Source organism: Eurytemora carolleeae, unplaced genomic scaffold (genome assembly GCF_000591075.1).
Source record: "Eurytemora carolleeae unplaced genomic scaffold, Eaff_2.0 scaffold531, whole genome shotgun sequence".
In the NCBI taxonomy this organism is placed as follows: domain Eukaryota; kingdom Metazoa; phylum Arthropoda; class Copepoda; order Calanoida; family Temoridae; genus Eurytemora; species Eurytemora carolleeae.
Genome location: NW_019396426.1, coordinates 12,352 through 23,070, shown reverse-complemented (window position 1 = coordinate 23,070; position 10,719 = coordinate 12,352). Strand labels below are relative to the sequence as shown.

The 10,719-nt window shown below is 32.3% G+C and overlaps 1 protein-coding gene across 1 annotated transcript; it reads right to left on the bottom strand.

Moving 5' to 3' along the window:
- Positions 1-4,850: 4,850 nt before the first annotated feature.
- LOC111703085 (uncharacterized) lies at positions 4,851-9,325 on the bottom strand. Its single transcript, XM_023474946.1, has 6 exons — positions 8,119-9,325; positions 8,013-8,056; positions 6,924-7,208; positions 6,660-6,816; positions 6,080-6,198; positions 4,851-5,637 (listed from the first exon to the last, which is right to left on the bottom strand). The coding sequence occupies exons 1-6, from the start codon at positions 9,145-9,147 to the stop codon at positions 5,502-5,504; spliced, it is 1,770 nt and encodes a 589-aa protein (XP_023330714.1). The 5' UTR covers positions 9,148-9,325; the 3' UTR covers positions 4,851-5,501.
- Positions 9,326-10,719: the final 1,394 nt, after the last annotated feature.

The following is a 10,719-nucleotide window of genomic DNA, read 5'->3' as shown; positions in this document are numbered from 1 at the left end:
GGGGGGGGTGCATGAGGGAAAGGTGGAGGACGGGCTTAATTTTTACATTTTTGATCATTTGCATATTCATGCTCTTTCGACTCTTGCTTCTCAGATCATTTTTTACAAAAGAAACCAAAGAAGAAACTGAATGACTGAAAACGTATAAGAGTCTATATAAAAGTTATTAAATGTTTCATCAAATGAGAACATTTTAGGGCTTGACAAATTTTAGTTAAAAAGTTAAAAAACTTTAAATTTCGCCAAAGAACTGAAGATTTTTGCCGAAAATCAGAAAATAAATGAGAAAAATCATTATTTTTGACAAATAAAAGAACGTTTTGTTAAAAATATTTCTTTGTTATAAAATGTAATGCATAATGACGAAGCAAAAAAACGAGAAGCAAGTTACACAGCTGTGCATAACTTATAAATGCAAACACTATTTATAGTGGATACTATGAATTATGAATTTGCATAAAAAAAAATCTTTAGGATTTAAACCATCCTTATATAAAGAGGGGGATGAGGTTTGTATTTGTATTAATAGGGATTCCTCAGGCCCAGCTCTCAACCTGTGGAGGGTATGCAGAGTCACTCTCCACTAAAACACATTTTTCTTCGGCCAATATACTGCAAATCACTTTAGTACAGTCATACTCATATTGTACAGGGCTAAATCGTTTTCCATTTCATTCATATATAAACTTTGCTTGTCTATTTGTCTGTTTGTTTGTTTGTAACCGATAAACGTCAAAACGGCTCATCCGATCGGGCCCAAATTCTTAGTGGGACGCAATGAATGTAAGGCAAGGAAAGTCATTTCAGTGGTGTACGCATTTTTTGTACTGCAGTGTACTGTCTTTGGGTTCTAATATAAACACAAGAGTAGGGGTGTCACAGCCTGACATGGGATCCATCTTTCAAATAAAAAATCAATGATTTATTCTGGTCTTAGGAATTTATAACATAAATTATCAAAATTAAAAAAACTTTAAGTTATTCCATTGTAATATTTTACTAAGGTTGTGGAAAAACTTCTGCATTTTTAATTATTTAACAATGAGACCCAATAAATGTACAACGTCTTTTTTGTTGAAAAAAATCTCAAGAACAGAAATAAACTATCAACTATAAACTATATTATGGTCGTTTTTGTAAGATTTAGATGATGAGCATGAAAATTTAAAAGATTGGACGATTGTTAATTTTTTTTTATCACTTACCCTCCAAATAAATGTTTTCACAGACAGTACTAAGGAGAAGTAAATTCTCCATTGAACCCCCCTCCTCGAATACTGAACGAACACTGATGCATCTATTATTGTTTATAAAATCCCCCAAATGGAACTGGTTTCAATATGTACACAAAGTATACAAAACAGCAATTGACTTTCCTTGCCTTACATTCATTGGTGGGACGTCACAGGGAAGGTTTATGGATGGTAAGAATTAAAAAAATTGGTCTTAAAAAAGTATTTTGATTTTTCAAAATCCACGAAAAAAAAAATGATAACAGAGCATCAATTTAAAGTTAAGATTGAAGATGGGCGCGAAGCGCATTGGAATCCTAGTATCTTAAATAACGGTATGATCAAGAAACTGGCTCTAAGTTTATGCCCAATCAGGATAATGTTAATCCAGATGGTAACCGCCAAAAAAGTTCTCTGAAAAAAAGTTTTCGGATAGAAAGTCCTAAATTTAGGCACTGAAAAAGTCCTACTATTTTGAGACTTTATTACCTAGGACTTTTTTCTGGTTCCATTCGGATTTTCTGCAAAACGTCCTATAATAGAATATGCATGGGAACAAATCATGTTTACAACCATGCAAAAAAAGGGGCAATTAATATTAAAACACCCATGGATATATTCAATATGCAGTCCTTTTTTTATTAAAACGTCTTAGACTTGACCTCATTTTTAACAAGACTTTTTTCTCTTTAGGACTTCAGAAGTTTTATTTCCAGGTTTTTTTTCCGGAAACTTCTTTTCCAGGGACTTCCTTACATAGATTCAAAGCTGATGAAGGTAGATGCAGTACACACATTGCACATCTTTAAATCATTAATTTTTCGTTTTATTAAGCTTACTTTGCATTTTGTTTATGTAACCTTTAGAACTTGTTGTTGTAACAATAGAAAGATAGAAAGATAGAAATACAGAATGACATAAAGATAGAAAGATAGAATGATAGAATAACAGAAAGAAAGAAAAATAGAAAGATAAAAGGATAGAAAGATAGAAAGATAGAAAGATAGATAGATAGAAAGATAGAAAGATAGAATGATAGAAAAATAGAAGGAGAGAAAAATAGAAAGATAGAAGGATAGACAGATAGATAACTAGACTAATATGTAGATGAATAGATAAATGAAAAGATAGATGAAATGATAGATAGATAGAGTATGGAATAACAACGAAGGTTTATACTCTGAAAAACTGCAATAAACCGGCATGATGAAGTACGATCAAGGATTGTTTAAATGGTGAATTACGATTGTTTAAAAAAGGAAGACTCATATTGGCGAAACTAGAATTTANAAAAAATCTAAATAATTTTTTTAAATTTTAAATAGGAAAAATATTAGAAGGAATTAGTGGGAATCATTCAGATAATTAGTGATTTTTTAAATGTAAGAAAATAGAAATAGCTCCTTTAAAATAACACGGTTATATTGTTTTACAGGGTGAGTAAAAACACGGGATTAATAATGTCGGGGGTAAAATTTTCAAAAATATTGTTTGCTTCGGATTTTAGGCATAAAAATGTTAATCTGATTTGCCTAAAATCCGAAAAATTTAGACAAATTTGTCCGAAACATCGATAATCCAGTTTTTTTTGACGCACTCCTCTGTATATATATATATATATATAAAGCGTTTTGGTATTTTTAAAATATAAATGTTTATTCTAATATTTTTGTACCTAAGTTTTGTTTGCATTCAAAGTTAAAACATAAAAGAAGTTTAAGTACGGCTTTTTGCTTATATATATATATATATTTATATAAAATGATAGTGCAGATTTATAAGGAAAACTAAAACAATATATCTACCTGCATGGGGAAAGAAAGTATTTGTAAAAGAAAACAAGGTATTGGCAAAAAATCACAAGAAAATAAGTCATCATTAAAAATTTGCTATTATATTTTTTAGTCTTTAACTCAAATATTCCACCAACATTTTTTTACCGTTTTGGTGTTTTTAAAACATAGAATATTTTTTCATATTTTTGAACTACGTTTATATGCATTTAAGGCTTAGAAGAAGTTTCTGTACACAATGCCGTATACGCTTCCTTGTATATAAGCTTCCACGTCAAAATGAAGTAAATTGTACGTAACATTCAAATCTTGTATGTTTTCAATAAACTCCTCTTATGATCATAATATGTGTTTAATGTCAATTTTGAACCAATAGAAATTGCTTAGCGGTATCATCTATCTTTCTATCTATCTCATTCTCCAATTAGAGATGAATCCTTATATCGGGGCTAAACAGTGAATGGAAATATCTACTTTTACTGAAACTATAGTGATGAAAGGGTTATTGAAGAAAGTATATTTTGAATACATAACCAAATATACTAAAATTGTGCATAAATTTAAAACTAGAGGAGCTCCTTGTGTAATAGTTATTGATTCAGAAAATGCATATTTTTAACTATATGTTTTGTATACTGAACATATCGGAATAGCTTAGCCATAACCATAGAGAATAGAATATATAGAGAGGAATTAAAAGAATCTCTCGGTACGAATTTTTTCAGTCCCTTTCAGTCTGAAAGGGAGTTCAAAGTGTACGAATCATGTAAATGTTCACAAATTATATGCAGTAGAGTACATTAATACAGTATGTTCCCTAGACTATCCATTTCAATTTCGAATTTTTTAAAGCTTTTAAATAAACTTTATAATGAATTAGGTGAATAAAAACATCATTTGATTTATAGTTATAACGGAAAATCATCGTTTGTAAAGTGGAAGGCATAGAGTCTATGTGAAATGATCATTGGTCAATTATGAAACCAGCCTATTTCATAATTTGGTTTACTTTTAACAATAATTTTAGATTTTCTATAAAATGATATTCTAGGGCCCAACAGGTTAGATAGCATAAATTTGTGAAGTACACCTGCAATATGGAAACAGTACAAAAAAATGGCCGTTTTACACTTTTTTTCTAGTAAATTCCTCTCTATACTTTCTATTCTCTATGGCCATAGCTTTCACTAGATCCTGCCTCCTCTCAAGCTCATAAATGACCCGGCCATATCCCTCTGAATGCTCATCCAAGACTTCACTAATGTTTCTAACATCAATCTACCGAAAGTAATTCGATTATAATAACATTTTATTCGAGTCATAAATATAAAATGTTAAGGAAATATTTATATCTTAAACTTCTGTTCGCAATTCAGATAAAAATGTTTCTTACATTTTTAAAATCACCGTATGTGTCACTGTGAGGAAATTACCTAGTACTTCCCGTTGAAGGTTGAATAAGTGACTTTATCGCCCTACAACATGGCGAAAAAGAAAATTTATTTCCCTGCTATTACTATTTCAAATTTCATACCCAATATTTTCTGTTGTATGGGGTAATGAAGTTACTTTACAACCCTACAACAGGGTGATAAAGTAACTTTATCGTCCTGGTATTAAAAAAGTAAAATTGAATATAACTATATATTTTATTGTAATGGGTATCATGAGGGCAAACAAGTTTTTGCTGGGATTTTTTTCTTTTTCTAGTTTGTTTTCGATCAAAACCAATAAATAGATAAAATCTTTCAGCCATTATTTTTTTTAAATCTATTGCTAAAATTTCAGATTTTCATTTGCAAAAATGGCGCATATTTTATATATTTATATATATTTAATATATATATTAATTAGGTCGGGTATTAGTAGTTTGTAAAAACAGCTGTGTTCGAAGAAGGAAAACGTTTCAAAACCTGATTTCAATTAATAAATTCATGAAGCACTTTAATAAGTCTGTTTGGACTTATAATTGATAAACATAGACTTAGCCATCTATGAAAAGTTATTAATTTTCAAGATAGGGCCAATTTTGAAGGGTCGCAACGCCTTGGGCTTTGATTTTACCGCTCCAGATCATAAATTCCTTTTTGCAGCCTTAATAATGTATATTTGCGAATTGTAAAGCCTTTATGTCACAGTGGATATATTCTCAAGGAACTATAACATACTTGCTCAAAACTCTAATTTTCAAATGTGTAAACTGTTCGATCAAACAGAATTTTATAGTTAGGAATAAGGTTTCAAAGATTTGGTTTTGAGTCTAGTGTTTAGCCATATTCAGTTATTTTCTAGATAGGGTTAAAAAAAATTTGTTTAATTAAAATTATAAAAAAGTTTGATAAATTTTTTATATAATTTATAATATCACAGTTATCACATAATATATAAATCACAGAAAAATATTGCAAAGCCAGATCAAGTAGAAAATGTCTTTTTAAGAATTCCGTAATTTTATATCTTTCTAATATTTCTCACTTTAATTCGGTGAGCTGGTTTCTCTTACTGAAATTTTCGGCTGGGTGCGCTGATTTCTCTTCCTAGAGTTATCGACTGATACGCAAGAGATTATTTTGCTGATACTGTTCAGTTTGGATTTAATCAGTTTTTCATCCCTGAAAAGTAAAAAAGTTAATTAAGTTTTTAAATCCTAGAAACCCTATTTGTCTTATAGAGCACATTTTGATTTAAAAAATGTCTTTTAAAGGGATTATATAGTGTTACTTTAATTTAGGTTTTATTACAGAAGTAGAATGTAGATTCAAATTGATACCTTATCCAAGCAACAATGAGGAATGTACTGTCATGTTCTATCTCAAAACGTGCTAAATTCTGATAACGTTCTTTGTGTTTGTGGCATAAATCCGCAAACCTCTTTAATAGAAAACCATAATTGAAAATGATCAAACATCAGAGAGATAAGGATGGATATCTTATTTACGTTTGAGAAGGTTTGAAGGGTACCACTGTGATTCGGACATGCCAATTTCTGTAAGAGATCCTTTAAAAATCCACACCTTTTAAACGTTGTCCCAAAAAGAGTCCGAGTTGACTGACCTAATTAGATTTTGCTGAAGAGTTAACTGCTCCTTCTTCTTGGTTCTCAGCTGTTCAATCTCTAGGGTCAACCTGTCAAAATGTTCCTGCTTTCTTTTTCTACAATTCTGCGCTGCAATCTAAAACAAAATATTTAAAAAAACACGAATTATTGCGATTTTTTAATTAATTACAATTACAATGTAAACAAGATAAAAAGATTCGTAAACTTAATTTTTCGAAATAGTTTTTAAAACAATAAAAACGAATCTTTTTGTATTTCAGTGTTTTTATTTTAAAAAACCGCGAAAAGATTCCAATTTTTTAAATACAACGAGGGCAGACCACATTTAGGACATTTTGTAAAAGTAGTTAGTGCAACCTTTATTTAGTTATCACTTTAAAAAGGTCAATATATGAGACACAGCATTTGTGTAGTTTGCACAGACCATGTTAATTCATAATTGATGTTTAAGCTTCAAGAAAAACTATTTGCTTTGTAACAACATCAAATGCACTTTGAATATAGCTTAAATGTCGTCTTCTTATTCCACAGGTTTATGGTTATCCCTGTGTAAACCATGGAAAGCATAAACAAAACCTTATTTTTTCCTCGTCGACGGATATCCTTGCAGATTGTTATTTGTTTTTGTGTGAGTGTTGTCGTCTTCATTAGATCGTGGAACTTCTCTGAGTTGCAGGCGACCAGGAACCCCTCCGTGAAAGGTATCTCCTGGCACCCCAGCAGCTCGGTCTCCCTGCTCAACAAAATTAATTTTTAAATTTCAAAAAGTAAATATTTTAACTTTCAGCTAAAGAATACATAAAACGTTATAATTTTGGTTGATTTTAACAGTAAACATACCTTTCTGTTTCTGCAATAACGAGATCCCCTTTTTCATCATCTTCTGTCTCCTCCTTCTCTCCATTCTCCTCCTTCTCTCCATTCTCCCCCTCCTTCTCCTCCTTCTCATCCTTCTTCCCATTATCCTCCTCCTTCTCGTCCTCTTCCACCATCTCTGTCTTGATTTGAACCGGCTCTACCCCCTGTATGGGACTAATCTCTCTACTAGGGAAAGACTCAGCATCAGTCCAGAAATGTCTCGTCAGGCCGGGAATTGGTGAAATCTGGCGCTGCTCGCCACTTATACTAGAATTACGTGCATATTTTATTATGTCTGTCATCCTACACACACACACACAAGGCAGGGAAGAAAATATATATTTTTTAATGACTTAAAATCATTTATTTATTTCTTATTATTGAATTTTTACTAAAGGGAATGTAACCGTATTTAGTACCAAGTATACCTCCATGTAAGAACGGGAATGTGCAATTCTTAACGGTATCCTTGAAATCTTTATCTGATTAATAATGTGAAAGATATTATCGTTTTTCTAGGTTTAAAAGTGTCTAATTCTGATAACTCTTATATGTGTTTGCACACACTAAAAATGCGCAAGTCACTGTGTAGAGTTTTCTGAATTATAGACATTTTATCTTGATCAGACAAAACTTTAATGGATACCGTTGTGAATTGGACATTGCCATCTTGGAGGGTCATCACTTGAAATTATGCTGACAGTTCTTTTAATTTAAAAAGAACATTTAAAATAAGTCACATTTTACAAAACAATAAAAGAGAAGGAAGGAAGGGTAATGGAAATTATTAAACCTTTATACAATTAATTCTGTCCAATTTTTTAACCCTAAAAAGGCTGGGGCAAGGGGGGTGGAAAAAATGCCTAAAAAAGGGTAAAAAAAAATATTTTTTTTCATAGACCAAACTTTTTTCCGCCCTGTACAAAAAAACTACAAACACCCCCCCAGGCTGTTTAGGGTTAAGGCACAGTGATGATAAAACGTTAAACTAACCTTCTTTTAGCTGATTAATCTCCAAAAAGTTAAATTAATCTTCTATTAGGTGATAAATCTCCAAAACGTTAAACTAACCTTCTATTAGCTGATAAATCTCCAAAAAGTGCTCGATTTCGATCCTATAAGATAAAAATGCAAATGTTATTTTTCACTTAATTGAAAAATTATGATTTGGTTAAACCTGTATTCCGTAGAGAAGAGAATCTAGTAAGCTCTGAACCCTGGTTTCCAGGTTCTCTACTGCTCTAGGACATAATGGATACAGATTCTCCTCTGCTCTAGAATATACTGGAGACAGGTTCTCCTCTGCTCTAGGATATACTGGAGTCAGGTTCTCCTCTGCTCTAGGATATACTGGAGACAGGTTCTCCTCTGCTCTAGGATATACTGGAGATAGGTTCTCCTCTGCTCTAGGATATACTGGAGACGGTTTAAATAGTTTTCCTCCTTGAAATTCATTGCACTTACGGAATTCAGGATCGGGATAGTTCGGGGGTAATGGAATTCTATCTAACGATGGAACCACGTCTGGATAACAAGGATGAACATTAACCCTATCCCTTCCAACCTTCTCAAGGCTTACTTCTTTGTACCGCTTAACATGTCTGGTCGCGGTGTGGTTTCTAAAATCAGGCGCATGAGCTCTTTTGAGACTTATCTCCGGGTATTGCTTGTTGCTCCTTGTTTCTTGGTCCAATTCTGGCCTTATTTTCTCAATTCTGAACCTTCCAGGTGAACCTGGATACCCGGAGATTTTACGAACTCCATAGTTTTGAAAAAAGATCTCTTCTCCTGCTTTAATCCTATCAAGGATAAGTTTGGGATTTATAATCTCGGATTTCTTTATTCCTTCTCCGTCTTTCCTGGACAGGTTTAATATTGTATCCTTTCCTAGGATTACTGGAGATCTAGGTTGAACTACATGGGGGATTTTACCCCCACGTTGTCCAGGTTTTATCCTCTCCAGTTTAATGAGGGGGGGAAGGGGAGTACTGATGTGAGAACCGGAAAAAGAGACAGGATAGTTTTTTTCTCCGTTCTTAGATGAGGAGAATAATTTAGCGGTAGCATGCTGAGTGAACCGATGTAAAGGTTTAGAAGGTTCAGAGATGTTTTCACTCTTTCTCTCACTCCTCTCACTACCCTGGAGTAGGTTTAGATTCAGGTTGGGTTGGATAACACTTAAACGGGGTTGATTCAAAGGAGTCATGTTAGATCTTGAGAAAACTGATTGATTTAATTATGAGACCTATTATTGATTAAATTTGTTGGCAGGGTTAGTATTGCTTCAGCCTCCTCGCTCCATGACGGATAATCGTTGACTGACTGGCAAAACTGATGTATTAAGTTAGCACTGATAAATTCTGTATACAGTGCGTATATACTTTTCTCAAGCCATTCAACCAATATACCGCTTATATATACAGTTCAGTAAAATCAAAACCATCTTTTATGAGATTTTTTTTAACATGATATTTACATCTATACAGGCCTCAAGGGCGGATACTGGGATGAGCCAGGATTGAAAATTTTCTCGAAAAATTTAATTTATCTTCCCCCCCCCCCCACCCCCATTTTATTTTTTTTTCCAGGAATATACTTATGCTTGTACCACACAACTTTTTCTAGTTATGATTAACGTATTACTATTTGGGCCATTATTAACATATATTTGGAGGAATGGACCCGCGATAGCTTTAAGGCCTGTATGATAAAAAGGTTGTCTCTAAAAATCATTTTTATTTTCGAAATCCACTTATGCAAAGGAAACAGGAAAATCTGGAAAAAAATATATTTAATTTACAATGAAAAATGTTGCTTACATCTAAATTCACATTTAAAATCTAAAATTATTACAGGTAAAAGAAACACTAACTGTTATTTTGCAGACGTGACAGAAAGTACGAAAGAAAGATATGATATTTTCCCAGACTGTATAAAAATACGGAGAAACGCTCTGTCACTTCAGTGCACTCTATAAGAAATAGAGAATGACGACCGTGACCAAAACATATACGTACTTATCAAGTTATCCCGGGTGGGGGTAGCCTGGTTCTCTATGTAATCTATGCATTTAAGTGTTTTATATATTACAATATATATACTGAAATATGAGCGTTGGAAAAACTAGTTTTTAAGTGAAAAGGTTAAGAAGTGAAATATATGTTGTGGAACTACATAGTGATCGAGGATGACAAAGCAAAAATCTAGAAAATCGAGTTCAAATCAGTTTATTCCAGTTTATTAAGCTGTCAGGAGACAAGACGACATATTGACAAAACGACAAATGACGGCAATGCAAACACGACTACATCGTTTATAAAGTGTCGCAAGGCCATGCGCTCTAATTTTACCTTATTCTTATTCTTATTCTTAATATCGTAGCCCTGGAGATGTTCATTTTAGAACTGTAAGCAATTGTTTTTAGTTTTAATATTTAAAACGTATAAAGGAATTGAGTTTTTGTCACAAGCTAAAATAAATTCTGATTCCAATATCTTTGCAATCATAAGGTGCAAACCTTTCATATTTCAAACTTAGACTATTTTATTTATAAGTATTATTAGTTTGAAATATCTAAGGTCTACGACATTGGGTTACAAAGATATAGAGATTAGAAAATCAGAGTTTGTGGCAAAAACTCAACTCCTTTACAAAATTTTAATTTTATTTTGAACAAAAGATTTGGGATCACATAATGGGTGGACGAAATTAGTCGACAAAAAAGCGCCAACTAGTCAAGTCCTCTACTTGTCAATATGCGACTAAATATTAACGTAAC

Excerpts from the sequence above, each read along its gene's own strand:
- LOC111703085 (XM_023474946.1), bottom strand. The coding sequence starts at position 9,147 with ATGACTCCTTTGAATCAACCCCGTTTAAGTGTTATCCAACCCAACCTG. Across the intron at positions 6,199-6,659 it reads GTCGACGAGGAAAAAATAAG|ATTGCAGCGCAGAATTGTAG; the intron begins GTTTTGTTTATG and ends ATTTTGTTTTAG. Across the intron at positions 5,638-6,079 it reads CTTCAGCAAAATCTAATTAG|GGATGAAAAACTGATTAAAT; the intron begins GTCAGTCAACTC and ends TTTACTTTTCAG.